Here is a 17,295-nt window from a genome sequence, read left to right on the forward strand (position 1 = left end):
GTAGTTAGCACCGTTAATGTGAAAGATGTAGGCCACCTACAGAGAGAAGTCCTCTGCGGTGTATCCGTCTTTGCGTGCAGAGGTGGTGGGATGAGAGCAAGCTTGAACTGTACTAGACTTGGAATTTTCTTTTTTTGGTTTTTTTTTTTTTTGAAGCGTTGAAGGAAATTCGTTTAACGTTTACAGTGCAGTGGTTCAATTTACAAGAAGGACTGTTTTCAATAAAAAAAAAAAAAAAAGGAAAAAAAGATTGGAAGTAGGTTTATAGCTGAGCGTTCCTGACAGCAAGCCCCGCATCCTGTTCAGTAGCGCATCTGCACGTGCGTCCCGGTAAGATGAGCCTCTTGCTGCCATGCAGAGGAAGGGGCATGGTATTCAAGCTGGATGATTTCTTTTTGTCAGCAGAACTTTGAACATTTATGATTTTGGCGTAGGGGAGGAGAGTTGGCCCAAGACAGGGCTTCCTTACTCCGGTCTCCCGGCTGGGTTAGTGCTGAATGACGTGGGAGAGCTTGCAGGCTCCGCTCTCCCAGCGAGCTCAGCCTGCCGGGAAGGGGAGCGACTGGAGATCAAAGTTGGGTCTTCTAGTGAAAGATTGTTTTACGTGATAAAGATCTGTTTAGGATGTTCTAAAAAGCAAGAAATAAAAGATAGTGGGCTTTTTTTTCCAGCACAACATGAAGGTAAAAGCATTTTTTTGAGCTGTGTGGCCATTCCGGCGGTGAGATCAAAGGAGGGTTGACTTTTTTTATCCTTTTGCTTGCTGGAATAATGATACTAACAAAATGAATGTTTGCAGAGATGCATCTGAATGCTGTTATTCAGACCTAATCTCCTTTTTTTTTCCCTCAGCGTTGGGAACATGCCTTCCTGACTAGTACTAGAATAGTCCGTGTTCCTTGGTGGGGCAGTGGTTACAATCGGTAACCACAAACTGCCACTGGTAATAAAATGACCGATTTTATTTGAAAATTTGAGCTATTGGTATTTCTCCTAAGCTGGAAACTCCGTAGCAATTACCGAACTCGGCTGCCCCTCTACTGTCATCTCAATTTTGAATCGAGGCCCAATAGGCAGTGACACCAGGCTTAACAAAAGAGGGCTGTAAATCTTTGGTGGTCTCCCATTCAGATGGTATTCCCTTCCTTGGACAAAGGAGTGGCGAGGGCTCCCGAGTGCCACTCTGCCTCCAGGGATGGTAAACAAGGAAGGGATAGTCTGGTGGGAGGCATTTTTTGATCACTTGACAAAGCTGGGTAGATGGGATAGCACCTGACAAAGGGCTGAGGTTTAAAGGAAGATTTTGCAAGGGCTCTTAAGAACAAAAAAAGAAAAAAAAAAAGGGGGGGGGCGCAGAAAACTGTTTTTTGCAGGATGTAAGCGGGGTGGGCGGAGGTGAAGGGGGACTCAGCCATTCTTGGGGAGCTCTGATTTAAGCCCACAGGGTTAGAGACAAGGGAAGGAGGGAAGAGTGCACAGATGGCTCATTGTTTTGTCTAGCTCCGCATTCTTGCACTGCCGAAGTGAAGGGCAATTGTCTTAAAATCCCTTTTGCAAAGAGAGTTATTTGCTTTTCGGCTATCTCTCCTCCCTGAAGATGCAAACTGTAAACCAGAGGGGTCGGTCTTTACCACCCATTAGTTTTGGAGGGTCGGGTGCTCCGTCCAGGGGTCAGGGGCAGCAGTTGGGCTGCGAGGCATCGCTCCTGGAAGGGGATGGAGGAAGGAGCCTGCGCCTGGGAAATGCGCTGCAGCGGCTGGGGAGAAGACGAGAACAAAAGGATGCAGATGGAAGGTCCGATGCAGAGTGGTGTCCGGCTTGGGGAACTCTACCAAAGCTATGAAATGTGGCATAAACCCGGCACATACCTTACCTGTAACCATATCTGATGTGCAGTATCATTTCCTTACAGCATTTAATTTTTTTTTTTTTTGTAGCAAATAATTGGTATAGAGAAATAATGCCATTTCTATAGTGTTACTCTTTCTGCCGCTCTCCTTGCACTGGCAATGGCTCCTTCCCTTCCTCCCCTGTGAATTGTTGTGGCCTTTCTGGAGCAGGGGCCTTTTTTGGCACAGTCGACAAAAATAAACCATAAAGGCGGCTGTTGTTATGAATAAGGCTCAACAGGGGAATTTTACCAGTAGAACTACAGCAATATAATTATACTGGTAGACTAGTTACAGTAAATTTCCTCATGAAGACAAGCCTTAAGTTGACATTTCCTAGCTAAGTTGAATCCATATGTATAACTTTATTACGCAAAAATAATATGTCTCTGGGCCTTGAATTCTTTTTTACCCAGAAGAGTAACATTAAGCAGAAAAGCAAGGAATTTAGTGTTCAGAGATGGCTGGGGGGATTTTCTGCAACAGAGCGGCTGCGATGAGCTGTACGCTGAACTCTTCTACCGGGTAGGTTTTTCCTTGTAAAGCGATGGGGAACGTGAGGAGCGTGTTTGTTCTTACTGCCCTGAGAAATAAGCAGTACCGAAATACACTGTGAGCTGGCGTCTCTCTCCCAATTTTACTCCTGTTTGTAAGAGAAGCTGGGCCATTTTGCAGTTTCCGTAATTGGTTTGGCTGAGATGCAAAACTTTTGCCACTATTAAAATCTGTAGGGGTACGCTTGGTCCCACTGAAAGGAAAGGGGGGGGAATGATGCTTTCTTTCCTCCTCTGTTTGATTTAAAGAGGCCAAGATTTATTTTATCCTTTTGGATTTTGTCTTACAGCGGATGGAGGCTGCGTAACATTCACAAGGCAGGTGTTTATTTCAGTAGATCAAAAATACCAGCCTCTGACTCCTACCTCTGAAAGTTTCCAACGCTTCAAAGGAACGATAGTCTTGCAGGAGAAGCTTAACACTTAAAGACAGATTTTTGAAAAAATAAATATATATATATATATAGAGAGAGAGAGAGAGTAGACTTTTCATTGCAGCTGTCTCATGTTTCCCTTTGGGGAGTCTTTCACCAGCGGTCTGGTGCTTTCTTTTCCCTGGAATTGCATCTCTAACTGCAAGGACCTTTCCCTGCCTGTTAAATTGGTTAAGATCTCTTATGGTGCTCATCAGTGTGATTTCCTGTGCACCCTCTACAATGAAATGAGCTGATCTAACAGCTCAGCAAGTAGGGAAGTATCATCTTGATTTCCACAGCTAATGAAGCGAAAGATGGGGGATTGAATCCCAGATCCAGCAGGATACTTGGGTGCCTAAACCCCAATTGAAACCTGTGGGAGCTCAGGCTCCTAAAAGCTCCTAAGTACTTTTCATGCCTCAAGCTCATTTATTGCACGACTGAGAACTTAATTATATGAGAGCCCTAAAAACGTGCTTGAGGGTGTGCTACAGTTGTTTCTTGCATGATTTTTTTTAACCTATGTTCTTTAGCCAGCAGGAAAGTAATGGGAGACACCAGTGTTTAAATTCTACGTAACATGTTGGAGCCCTGAGACTTCTAGGCAATGCTGAAAAAACCCCTAACTGTAGCTGTCAGTGTAGCTTCTGGCTTTGGGTTTTTCTCTTATTCTTTCCACCCTCCCGGACTGCTTTTGAAAGCTGCTTTTGTTATGCGAATGGGTTCCTCCCAGCAGCTGCAGAACTTTCCACAGTAGGAGCTAGGGAAGGAGCCAGCAGACACTGCAAGGAAAGTCGGTGCCCTTTTCCCAGCTGCTCACCAGGCACAGCGACACCCTCCTTCCTTCCCAGCCATGCTGGCTCCAACTGGCCCATGGCTTGTGTTCTCTTGCCTGGCGAGGTTGCAGCTGAGCCCTTAGGTGAAGGTTTGGAGATGTATTACCATTCCTTACGGGCTGCGCGAAGACCAGTGCATCAGAGCTAAGGATTCAGTCCCACTATGAAATGGGATGTGTGTGGAGATGAGAGGTTGTCTTCCCTAGCGTGCCCTATAGCGCCGTGGCTGCGTGCTGGGCTTGCAGAATCGCCTCCAGCTCGGGCCAAGTGAGAGCACTGCTCTGCTGGACCTTGTACAAGTGAAGGATACTTAGGTCTGAAGTGCGCCATAAATAGACAGCTTAAGTAAAATGTTAAAGTACAGGTCTTGATAAGTTGTTTTCTTCTTTGCTAGTTCCCTGCCCTTTATTCTGTGAGCGCAGCCGTAAATCCTTATTGTACTTGTCGCTATTCTTTCCACATCCTTTCAGTGGGCAATAAGATGATGCAATTCTGCGGCAACTTCCCCAAGCCATCGCAGCCAGGCTGTTTGTGCTTTCCCAGCTGTGCCAAGAAGCACAGCATCGCTTGCGGCGCTGGCTCTGCTGGCAGCGTTGAGAGCCTGCCCTTGGGGACACCTCAGCTGGGTTGGGATGGGTTCTGCTGGATGTGAGGTGGGAAGCCTCGATGGCTCCCTGGAGAATTGTGTGAGCCCTCAACCTCATGAAAAGCACATCCAGTCCTCTAGTCACTTGATTTCACATAGATTTTTTTTTTATTTATTTATTTTTTAATATGTCTTTTGGAATCATGAAGATGAAATGGTTTGGTCTTGTCAGTTCAGTTATGACTGTAGCAGAAGATCAAACGATGGTATAGGAGATTGACCTACTGGTGTAGCTACATCCATGCACCGTAAAACAGAGAAAATAAAAAGTAAACTGCCCTCATGTAGACATCTTTTGCTGGGGTAGAGAGTGACACATCCCTGCAACCTCCTGTTTCATATTTTGTTGTTTTAGTCATTTCCCGTGCTCAGTTTTTGTCCATTCTGTGCAGAATGTGGAGTTAATTTCCCAGCTTTTGTGACCTTGGTAGATGGAGTATATAAACATTTCCTATATGATGAGAGTGTCACGTTAGTCTTTGAAGCGGGGAAATGCCATTATTTTACATCTGAGAACCCAATTCCGAAGTACCTCATTGAGGAGAAAGGGAAGTTTGTAGCAGACAAGGGATTAAAACTTAGGTCGCCTGGATGCTGGTTTAGGACTTTAGGAGTATTCTGAAGTTTCTTGACTTAGTGTTAATAGTGAGGGAGATAGATCCCTTTGGCACCAACAGGGCCATCATAGCCTTTTGCCCTTAATCTACAGGCACTATCCTTACATGTGTGTATGTGTTTGCGGTCTCCAGAAAGAATGAGACAATAATGCTTCCAAACCTCTAGAGCTTAAAGGGATTAACCTCCTGCGGCTAAGCAGGATCCTGTCCTCCTTCCAGATGCTACTACTTTCATGGCATGGACAGCTGAACCTCAAAGAACCAACCCCTAAATTGCCTTAACTTGCAGCCCAGCACATTATAGTGACCTGAAGACTGATGGTGGTTTACTTTAACACGCTAGGCTGGAGAGAGCATATAGTTCAGGAGCTGTTTCCCATGCGGCTGAGTGGGAGCTGAGTATAGTAACCGTTTCTGTCAAAATGAGTTTAACTCATGTGTTTGTGAATTATCTGCTGTGAGTCCTGCCAGCTGTTTTGGACACAGGATACCATTAGTAAAAGTCCATACCTGTGTTCTTGGCCGTGGTGCTTCATAGCCTGTTCAGCCTGGAGAAACGGAGGCTGAGGGGAGACCTTCTCGCTCTCTACAACTCCCTGAAAGGAGGGTGTAGCCAGGGGGGGTCGGTCTCTTCTCCCAAGCCACAGGCGATGGGACAAGAGGAAATGGCCTCAAGTTGCCCCAGGGGAGGTTCAGATTGGAGATTAGGAACAATTTTTCCACGGAAGGGGTTCTTAAGCCTTGGAATGGGCTGCGCAGGGAAGTGGTTGAGGCACCATCCCTGGAGGGATTGAAAAGCCGGGTTGCCATAGTGCTTAGAGACATGGTTTAGTGATGGTTTTTATCAGGGGTTAGGTTGATGGTTGGACTAGATGATCTGAAAGGTCCCTTCCAACCCAGACAATTCTATGAAAACGTATGAAATCAGTGTTGTGTATGTGTGAGTGAAACCTAAACTGAAGTCTTCTCTTCTCTCTCTGCCCCGTAACAGCCCTTCACTCGCTGAACGGTAGCTCAGTGAAGCACGGTTCTGTTTTCAGACTGGCCAGCACAAATCAATTCACAAAGTTTACTCAGACTTATCTCAATGTAAGTTGTCTAAGCTGATCCTACATGAGTATTTCGGAAAGCTGAGAAATCTGCCTCCAAATAACTGCAGAGCGAGTGCCTCTGCATCTGTTTGGATTTAGATGTTGGAATAATTCTCTAAAAACAATTTCAGTTGCTGTTTCTAGAAAGGTTTTCCATTTGGTTGATGGCTTACACATTTGATATGCAAGCTCTAGGCAACAGCTTTGGCGTAGCCGTAGACTGACGTCTCCAGCACCATGTGTCACTTGCTTTCTCACCTTGATTTTACATGAACAGAAACCTTTGAGCATGTGTTCTTCTTGCATTTGTATTTGCCCTGCTTATGCAGGAAGCTTTTTCTTAAATTAAGCTAGAAAGGAGTCCAGTAAGACCCTGCTCACAGGTTGGAGTTGTGAGAGCTTGTGGAATTTCCTGTCAAGCTCTCTGAAGAGATAACCATCTGACGTCCAGATAACCACCCCCTGCTTCTCTCAGATGTGTTTATGTGGTTGGTTCTTTTTTTTAAAATTCGTGGTTTTTTCAATGCCAGGAGACAATCCAGGAGAGTATCTTAGTAAGCAGGTGGGTCTTCACCAAAAGAACTTTTTGGGGTACTTTTTAAGCCTTTCATGTATGGGGGGTGATATGCCTATTTTCTTATGAAATTGCTTTGCAGGAGCATCCCAGCATGGTGTCAGGGCTCTCAGATGAGACTTTTATATTGTTTGACAGCTGCACTAAAACCAACCATTTCCTGTTAGGCAAGATCCTGGAAGCACTAGGTAGGGTACCTTCTTTTTTGGGTTTTTTTCTTGTTTTTTTACTTCCTCTGGAATCTGAGAGTCATAGAATCACAGAATGGTTAGAGTTGGAAGGGACCTTAAAGGTCATCCAGTTCCAACCCCCCTGCCCTGGGCAGGGACACCTCCCACCAGACCAGGTTGCTCAAAGCCCCATCCAGCCTGGCCTTGAACCCCTCCAGGGATGGGGCATCCACAGCTTCTCTGGGCAACCAGTTCCAGGGTCTCACCACCCTCACAGGAAAGAATTTCTTTCCAGTATCTAACCTAAATCTCCCCTCTTTCAATGTAAAACCATTACCCCTCGTCCTATTGCTCCACTACCTGATAAAGAGTCCCTCCCCATCTCTCCTGTAGCCCCTTCAGGTACTGGAAGGCCGTTATAAGGTCTCCCCGGAGCCTTCTCTTCTCCAGGCTGAACAACCCCAGCTCTCTCAGCCTGTCTTCATAGGGGAGGTGCTCCATCCTTTGGATCATTTTTGTTGTTGTGTAATTCACCTGGAGCTTGAATTCAGGAGACCGACTCTTTGCATAATCTTGTTTGGGGCTCATCAGCTCTTGCCCGATGCCCTTCCTGGGAGGTGGAGACGCTAAGGTGTTCAACTCAGTGGCTGTAACAGCCAGTTGAAGGCTTCTCCTTGGGTTTTAGACAGGAGATCACCCTTTGTGTTACTTTACTTGTTTGTAAGCAGATGTGAGCAGTGAAAGGGAAATAGTGTATGTCTTGATTTTGCTCAGGGAGGACCTGCGAAGTCAGTCATTGAGTACCTTGATGCTTTTGGTTACCCCAGTCCTCTGTGTTGCTAACAGTAGTATCGTTGGTAGTTAATAGAGAGCTCTTCTGGGACGGTTACTGGCTGTGCAGTCATAAAACAATAGTGAGAGCTGGGCCTTGAAGTACTTTGGTCTGGTTAAGCAGGGTGGTGGGCACTGCTCATCAGCTTGGTTTCACCACCTTCTCAGACTTCTAATATGTCCCGATAGGCTGATCTGGAGCACTGAAAGCGATGGTTTGACCATCGCTGTGGTGGGTTTATGGTTGGTTTTGTTTGTTTATTTGTTTTTTTGAGGGGTGGTGGTTGTAGAATTAAAACTTCTTTCTGATGGAAATAACAGCAGCTCCTCCTGATGCCAGGCTTAGAAATGAAGTGATGCTCTATTTCTGCAGCCTTCAAAACGGTGGCAGAGCAGGAACCATTGTCTTTGTAGAAAACGTGGGGAAATGCAATTAGAGAGTTGAAGCAAAAGGCATCTGAAGTGGCTTCCCAAAAGTAGTGGTGGTGGAACTGGAAACTGAAGCTGGGAGCAGTCAGTGCAGAGTGCTATGAGCCTGCCCTGGCTTCCCAGAAGGGACCTGGTTTATCTCCCTGGAGCTACTGGGAACGGAGCAGTGACTTCTGGAAGTGCAGTCCCTACCCATCCCCAAACACCCTGAAAGAGCTTTCTTGTTGTTCCCTGGCTGAAATAATCCTAGTGAAGGGCCAGCGTTTCTCTGCGCAAACTCCCATTTTCAGGGATTGGTTCACCTAATATGTTTATATACACGTACTCTTAAACTCTCAAAAAATAAACACCTAGGACACTCTGCTCTTTGTCCAGAGCTTTCCAAAGCAGAATTTCAGAAATACAGCCATTTTGCACTGCAGTGAAGTAAACCTCCTCTTGTTCCTTGCAAAAGCGAGAATGAAAATGGTTTGGCAAATAGCTTTGATTTAAACTGAAAAGCCTCCCGTTTTCAGAGCTGCTTTTAAAGCAAAGGGCTAGTTTTGGCTTTTGATCCTCTTAAGCTGGGTTATTATTTGATGTGAAAAAAACAAACCAAAAAAAAACCCACAAAAAACCCACCTCCCTGGGTCCTCTGCTGCGGAGGGGAGCAGCTTTTCAGTTCTCTGTGTGTGGCTTCGGGAGAGGGCTGGCAGAGCCCGGGGTGGCGGGGGGCTCGGGGGGCCCGGCCGCACGGCTCTGTAAATAAAGGGGCCTCTATTTCTTTGGATTCTTTTGCTGGAACTAAATATCATGATCAGTGAAACTCTTACCTCATTAAAGGAACGAGCCAGGCTCCTTCAGCGTACGCGCGGTGCTGCAATGTGCTCTGTGCCGCTGAGCCGATTTGCTGAACAGATAAAGGGAGTTTTAACCCGAAGAATGGCATGTAATATATGACCTTGGCTTTCCAAAGGTTTATTTTTGTTCATGTGACAAAATAAGGTTTTAATATTAAATGTAGGGTTGGATTTGCCTTGGCAGATAGCAGAGCCTTCCATTACTGCTGTAGTCATAATATAGAGCTATCTGATGTGTGCCAGCGGGCATGCACCGAGCCAAGAATTTCCCCATCGATGTTTGTTTTTTGTGAAAACTTAGCCGGCTGCTTGGCCGTGGGGTTGGCTATAAAAGCGATGTGCCCTTGTGTTGGAGGGGGCAAAGCAGCGGCAGGCACGATGCAATCCATACTGTCTCTTTAGAGTTAGGAACTTTTATAGTGTTTGGGCAAAACAGGGAATAATTTTTCTTTGTCCTGCCTTCTTAAGGGCATTTAAGAGTAGGACTCGGGAGGTGATGGTCCCCCTGTACTGGGCACTGGTGAGGCCCCACCTCGAGGGCTGGGACCAGTTTTGGGCCCCTCACCACAAAAAAGACATTGAGGGGCTGGAGCGGGTCCAGAGAAGGGCAACGGAGCTGGTGAGGGGTCTGGAGAATAAGTCTGATGAGGAGAGGCTGAGGGAGCTGGGGGGGTTCAGCCTGGAGAAAAGGAGGCTGAGGGGAGACCTTCTCGCTCTCTACAACTCCCTGAAAGGAGGCTGTAGCCAGGGGGGGTCGGTCTCTGCTCCCAAGTCACAGGCGATGGGACAAGAGGAAATGGCCTCAAGTTGCACCAGGGGAGGTTCAGATGGGATATTAGGAAGAATTTTTCCACGGGGAGGGTTCTTAAGCCTTGGAATGTGCTGCCCAGGGAAGTGGTTGAGGCACCATCCCTGGAGGGATTGAAAAGACGGGTTGCCATAGTGCTTAGAGACATGGTTTAGTGATGGTTTTTATCAGCGTTAGGTTGATGGTTGGACTAGATGATCTGAAAGGTCCCTTCCAACCCAGACAATTCTATGATTCCATGAAAGTGCAGGGTTCAGCAGAACAAGGCATAAACCAAGCTATGTGAAGTATTCAGATCTGTTAGTACAGAAACTTAGTGCTGTGTTGCAGCTTTCAGTTTATGTACCTGGGGCCACGCACAGATGCGAAATACTAATTTTGAGGTTTCCTTCCTGCACACACTCCTCCTTAGGTTGTCATTTTACTGTAAAGCTGAGACGCTTTTGGACTGTGGCATTGTAGTTGTTTTGCCAGAGAAATGATCTGCAAAGCACTTTAGAGCTCCAAGGCCTTTGTTCTAAATTGGCTGTAGTCCAAATTGGTCACCTTCTGGTTTAAAAAACAAACAAACAAACAAAAAAAACAACAAAAAGCAAACACACAAAAACCAAAACCAAAACAAAAAAAAACAACAAAACAAACAACCAAACCACAACTAAAAAAAACTACCACAATAGTATCGCCCCAGTGCCCACCTCCCTTATTCACTGAGAAACCAACCCCAAATAGTACCAGAATCTTGCTTCTGTAGAACAAAAAGCGTGTAATAAAAATGTGTTACCTCCACGGTTGACACAGGAGCCGGGGTCGGGCTGACCTGCTCCGGATGCTTTGCTGCCTGCTTGGAAGGGAGGGAGCAGGTTAGTACAGGTGCAGGTAGCAGAGAACTTGGGAGGTTGATGAGCAAAAAAAGCCAGGTTATGAGCAAACCTGGCTTCCGTGTGCTTTAATAGGACCTCTTCCATCTGTGGGTTATCCTCACCCCTCCACCCAGCTTGTTCGGTCTGTCTCTTTTACAACTATTTTTTTTTTTATTTATTTATTTTGTTGGTTGGCAATGGCTGGCTGCAGGTGGTTGACTTCAAAAGTCCTGGGACTTTTGAAAGACCTGGGAGTCCTGGTGGGCAACAGGATGACCGTGAGCCAGGAATGGGCCCTCGAGGCCAATAAGGCCAATGGCATCCTGGGATGCATCAAGAAGAGTGTGACCAGCAGGTTGAGGGAGGTCATCCTCCCCCTCTGCTCTGCCCTGGGGAGGCCCCATCTGGAGCACTGGGTCCAGTTCTGGGCTCCCCAGTTGCAGGACAGGGAACTGCTGGAGAGGGTACAGCAGAGGACCACAAAGATGATGAGGGGCCTGGAGGAAAGGCTGAGGGACTTGGGTCTTTTTAGTCTGGAGAAGAGCAGACTGAGGGGGGATCTGATCAACACCTATAAATACTTCAAGGGTGGGTGTCAGGAGGATGGGGCCAGTCTTTTTTCAGTGGTGCCCAGGGACAGGACAAGAGGGAACGGGCACAAACTTGAACATGAGAAGTTCCACCTAAACATGAGGAGGAACTTCTTTCATGTGAGGGTGGCAGAGCCCTGGAAGAGGCTGCCCAGAGAGGTGGTGGAGTCTCCTTCTCTGGAGACATTCAAACCCCGCCTGGACATGTTCCTGTGCAACCTGCTCTGGGTGGCCCTGCTTTGGCCGGGGGTTTGGACCAGATAATTTCCAGAGGTCCCATCCAACCCCATATCATTCTATGATTCTGTGACTTTTCTGGAAGTTTTCTGGAGCTTGGTGAAAATTGTGAACTTGTGAGAAGGAGCGTGAGTTTGAAGATCTACACTCCTGTAAGGTATGATTCTTTTTTGTCCAGTTTCTCAGCAGCCTCCTTAGATAACCTGCAAGCAGTGGGGACGTACCCTAGAAGGAGGAGGCTGCCCTAGGAATCCATTGTTTCCACATGGAAGTCATGGAACATCTTGGTATAAATTAACTTGTTTATGGGGAATCTCACTTCATTAACTCCTCGATGCTGGATGGGTTTCTTGGTGACAATATCTTTTGTCGTCTTGGTAAGGTCTTGAACAAAAATGGACAAGAGCTATTTGGGGGAATGAGCATGATATAAGGGAAGAGTCTCCTTATCCTTGTGGGGGATGAAAAGCCATTTGCTTGGTCTTCGATTCATATGGCACATGTATCTGGAGCTCCTGGGCTTCTCACCAGGCAAGTTCATGTCCCATGCATTTGTTGGCTGTCGCTGCTACTTGCCTCTCTGCCAGTGGCCTGATGCATCCTTATCCTCACAATTTTTGGAGTCAAGGCTGGTGTAAGCACTCACTCCCTGGTGAAAAGGACTTCTATAAGAGAAGCCAAACTGCTGTAACTTGGCTGCTGGATTCTTCTCTGTGATTTTCCTTAGATTGAGGGTCAGAGGCGGGTGGCAGGGTTAGAGGTTTATTTAGCTCCTGAAGGTCACGTCCATCTCCGTTCTCATGTACATCCTCCGAACCTTGGCCAGGAGCTCTGGTCCTGGGTTATGGTCCATTGTTCATTGAGAGAAATTCTATGGCAGCTCTTGAAACTACATTCAACTTACTTTCAAATACAAAACTTTTTTTGAAGAATAAAAGCAAAAGCTTTGGCAAAAGTGCTAACTGAAAATGACTGTCCTAATTACATTCTGAACATTAATATTTCATCCTATGAAAGACTTACCTGAATTAAACATAAAGGATTTCTAAAATAATTGCAAGCTTTTAAAGCCACATGTGTCACAATTTCCTCAAAAACAAATTACTAACCTAAAATTAAACAGATCAAAGTCTTTTACTTTATGGACTGTTACCTCGGAACAGCTGCACAAAACAGGTGAGTTGCATGTATTTAAAATTTCACTGGAGCAAAGCAAGTGTATTTTCAGCAACCTGTGGCCATTAGCTATTCAAAAACATTTTAAGTCTAATCTTTAAGTATAAATACCTTCCATGTAAATGGAATTTTTCTGAGATTTAATTGTTAATTTAAGCACTTGAGAATTATAAGCATTGCATGCTGCTGCATACAGTGTATTTTTATTCTTCAGGGATTTTTTTTTTTACTCTTAGAAGGGAAGTAACTTACTGCTCGTTTCCTTGTATTTTATTCTATTTCTTTTCTATTGGTAGTTCTCTGTTGTAGAGTCTCTTTCATTACCATACAAAAAAATCATATAAGTGTCATTGCCTCTCGGTTTTGCTGCTTTGCAGCTGGTGATGTTGCTGACCAGCAATGTTCTCCTCAACGCTCATCTTGCTTTAAATTTGATGGATGCTCACCTGAACACTTCTGTTATTGAGTAACTCGCATATGGATCAATGTGAAGCACGTGTGGTCTTCTTTTAAACAGTTCTTTCTGGGAAGCAGAGAGGTCTATGGAGTTCAAAAAAAACCCAAACCCCACTAAACTCCAGCTCGATGCATATTAGAAGTAAAGCTGTGTTGTTTCAGAACGTGCCTTGAAAGGAGGAAATTCAATAGGGAGCCATCTTACTTTCCAAAAATTTTAACTGTGAAAGATCAGCTTGAAGGCTTTTTTTGTTAACTTTGATCCTTCTTAAAATTGACTCATTCATAATGCGTTTCGGTTTCTGGTATATGCTTTTTCCTGGAGTCAGTCCTTGAAAACTACCCACTTTGAAGCGTTTTTGTTTCTCCCTTTAAGAAATATTTCTCTTTTCCCTTTGCTAACTGATACGTGAAACTAATAAAACACTGCACGGTTGCTGACTGTACAAAGTACAACTTTACATTTGTGAGGCTGTCGCCATCCTGTACCCATCTTTTTGGTGGACCTGCACGCATGATTGCGGAGCACGGGTTTTGCTTCACATCCAGATTCCACTCCCTGCCTGGCTGGTTACTCAGTAAGCTCTTGCTTTGTTTAAGAACCAAATGTAATTATTTGACTTGTTGCTTAAGGGTACGCTTCTTTCCTAAAAGAGTTTTATATGTACCAGTTGACCATTCTGAAACGCATTATCTGCTCTGTTCGTAAGGAATTTGCTTCGGTGGTATATGATTCTCAAATTCTTTGTTGAGGTTAACATGGAAGGAAACAGAAATAGACGTGCTTGTATATTTTTATACTAACGAAAACCAGTCTTTATTTATAGAGTCATAGAATGGTCAGAGTTGGAAGGGACCTTAAAGATCATCGAGTTCCAACCCCCTGCCCTGGGCAGGGACACCTCCCACCAGACCAGGTTGCTCAAAGCCCCATCCAGCCTGGCCTTGAACCCCTCCAGGGATGGGGCAGCCACAGCTTCTCTGGGCAACCTGTTCCAGGGTCTCACCACCCTCACAGCAAAGAATTTCTTTCTAGTATCTAATCTAAATCTTCTCTCTTTCAATGTAAAACCATTACCCCTCGTCCTATGGCTCCACTCCCTGATCAAGAGTCCCTCCCCATCTCTCCTGTAGCCCCTTCAGGTACTGGAAGGCCGTTATAAGGTCTCCCCGGAGCCTTCTCTTCTCCAGGCTGAACACCCCCAGCTCTCTCAGCCTGTCTTCATAGGGGAGGTGCTCCAGCCCTCTGATCATTTTTGTGGCCCTCTGCTGGACCCACTCCAACAGGTCCAATATTTCTTATAGTGTTTACTCCCCTTTATTGTAGGTGTCTGAATGACTTCCAATACCTGCTCGCTTTGTTTTCAGTCACAGCTGTTGTTATCTCTTCAGGCTGTCCCATAGTTTAGTTCTATCTTTGGGTATGTTTCTTAACTACTTTTGTTAGAACACTTGAAAGTCTACCACAATCAAACTTTCCTTGAAAAATCCTCAAAGTTACAGTGCATGATGAAGGAGTTGCATTGATGCTTAAATTTCATCAGTTTTAACATGTCATTGGGCGGGGTCACTCTAAAGCATTTTTCCTTCAAACCAGAGTCCTTACTATTGGAACAATCCATCCAACACTTGGAGCTGGTGACGGAACCGCTGGTGAGCTGTGTTTTTCAAACCTTTTAGATGTGCCAGAAGGCACCAGCATCCAAGACGTTTGCAAAGTTTCTCCAGAGAATTTGCCAGTGGCTGCAGGTGTTGGAGATTTGCCCTTGCAGAATGATAATGGTTTATGAAAGCTTCGGTGACGTGTCTTTATGCTCAGTGTAAATCCCCCTTTCTTTCCTCTGCTTTCGTGGAACAGCCACAGCAAACGAGCGAGGGATAAAAAGGACATGGATGTCTCCAACTTGCTTTCAAGTTTGCGAGCTTGTGTATTTGTCCATGGGGTTTCTCTTTTTCCACGGGCAAATGTGGTGTTTTCAACTGTTGGGGACTTGGAACAGGAACTTTTTGGTATGTGTAAATAAAAAGGATTCTTGAGGACCAGTTTTGTTGAAGCAAAGAGTAGTATGGGGTAACCTTTATTTACTCCTTTTTGTTCGAGCCTTGATGCATTGTTTAGGACTGTTCTCCTGGGTATCTGGGTATCTCTGTCTGACCAAACCAAACAAATTGGCACCCGTCTCTGTCAAATGGGGAAATGGCCAAACTGCTGCTTCTTGAACAGTAATTCAATGCTTTTCCACTGTTATCCTCCTAGATATACAAGGATAACGTGTGCAGGGATGCACTGGAGCAAAATAAGAATTAGTGCATGGTGTGAGGGGTTATTAACTTTCTGTGTCTGCATCTCCTTGTTTCCCTGTCCCCTGCTGACTGTCCACAATGCGGAAATTGTGTGCTGTACATCAAAATATTCAACTGTTTCAACCCAGAAACCTGCTACCCAGTACTTTAGTTCCATCCCACTTCTCAAGGTATGGAAATTTGAATTCACAAGAGTGGAATAACATTGTTTTCTGTTATGCACTCTCTGTGGTGTCCCCAATTAGCCATCAGTGCAAAACTTACAATGATGTTTTAAAAACAAATTCGGGTTGCTGAAAATCCCACCGGTTCAAGAAAAGAAGTTGTGGTTCCAAGCCTGCATTATTCTGACTGAAAACACTACTAGGATAGTTATCGCTGAAATTGTATTACATCAGCTAACCTAAAGATGTTATGTCATTTGAGCTAGAGTAGACTGAAATAAGAGAATTTCTAAACTTATATTTTCTATGAGGAGAACGTTAATCCTTTTCCATGGTCCTAAGCTTGAAGCTTGCTCTGGTTACGAGACTTCTGTCGTGACATCTTATTTTTCATTCCCTCCAGGTTTACGGGATCAGATGGACCAAGTGGTTTTGGATTTGAGCTGACGTTTCGACTCAAGAGAGAAACGGGGGAGTCGGCACCACCCACCTGGCCAGCAGAGTTAATGCAAGGCTTAGCCAGATACGTCTTCCAGTCAGGTACTGCAGGGTTAAATACGCTGTCTCACTTTTCCTGCTCTCTGTTACACAGTGTGACACTTGTCTTGTCAGCACTCGGTCACATCTTGGGGGTTATCTTTGTGTGGGAACCCAAAAGAGCACGTTCCTTCCATCACCCCAGCTTGCTGGGGACAAAACCCAACTGCTGCTCAGGTAACTACAAATCCTTAGTATTGAAAAGCTGAAGATACAGAACAGTTAGGAACCATAGGAATTCTGCCCGGTGGCTCTTTCTTGGTTTCCTCTGTTGTTGGTTTTGCCTGCTCGTGGTAAGACAACATCATTTTCTTATCCTGAAATGGCTGAGGAGCAGCCATCTGTTAAGGTCTCACTTCTCAGCAGAAGGGCTATAACTCACAAAAAAGTTGCAGTTCCTTCACAAGCAAATCTCTTCCTGTCGTCTCTGGGGTGAGCAGCAGCGACGTACGTAAACAAGGAGTTGCTGAGATGGGAAACTGTAGAAGTCATAAGGGATGCCAAGGCTGGGAGAGCTAAGGAATTAACAATTGGGAATCATTAATTCAGATGGAGACTTGCCAGAAAACTGGGAACCAGAGTGCCTTCAAAATGTCTTCTTGCCCTACGCTTTCTGGATTTCATTTATACCGGTAGATTGAAGATTAGTTTGTAGTGTGAGCACGTGAAGAACCGTGGAATGGTTGAATACATAACATGCTTTGAAAGGCACTCCCCAGCATCACAAGATCTGAATGAAAATATTTGAAGAACATTTTTTAAGCTACTTTGAGGTCCTTTGTAGGTAAAGTACCTTCTAAATCAATGATTATTGAATTTGAAACATTTGGTACTTGCTCTACTAGTTAATAAATTGCTCAGTAACTTGTGATTCTATTGCTGGTTTTCAGTCAGCTGGCTGACTCTCAAAGGGGAAAGGTCTAGATGAAAACAGGATTGCTCTGCAGTCCTGTGACAAATCTCTGAGGCCGTGGCAACTCTTATGGGTTATGGCTCTTATTTTGTCTAAATATCGACCGAAAGAGACCAATGCCAGCACAGATTATTGCTTGCCGTCGTATTGGGAGTGTCTCTTGTTGCAGTTTAAAATGACACGAGCATTTTTTTTGGTAACCTTTGCTGTGTAGCGATCTTCCCCAGTTGCCATCCAAATTTGGGCTCACCTTTCTGTCTTGATTTTTCCTACTCTTAAGTGTCTAAATCCACATGACTATCATCACTTTTGCCATTGTTTGAGGTTCCTGTTCTGCCTAAATTGTATTGTACAGTAC

The 17,295-nt window shown here is 45.1% G+C and overlaps 1 protein-coding gene across 2 annotated transcripts in view; it reads left to right on the forward strand.

The window, feature by feature from the left end:
* SUFU (SUFU negative regulator of hedgehog signaling) overlaps positions 1 to 17,295 on the forward strand; it is a 106,134-nt gene that overhangs the window by 17,497 nt on the left and 71,342 nt on the right. For both annotated transcript variants that reach the window (XM_074159050.1, XM_074159051.1), the window contains exon 3: positions 15,891 to 16,027. In XM_074159050.1, coding sequence (XP_074015151.1) covers positions 15,891 to 16,027 — 137 coding nt within the window. The remainder of the gene's footprint in view (positions 1 to 15,890; positions 16,028 to 17,295) is intronic.

The sequence above is a fragment of the Numenius arquata genome, chromosome 15 (genome assembly GCF_964106895.1).
Source record: "Numenius arquata chromosome 15, bNumArq3.hap1.1, whole genome shotgun sequence".
NCBI classification, from domain to species: Eukaryota; Metazoa; Chordata; class Aves; order Charadriiformes; family Scolopacidae; genus Numenius; species Numenius arquata.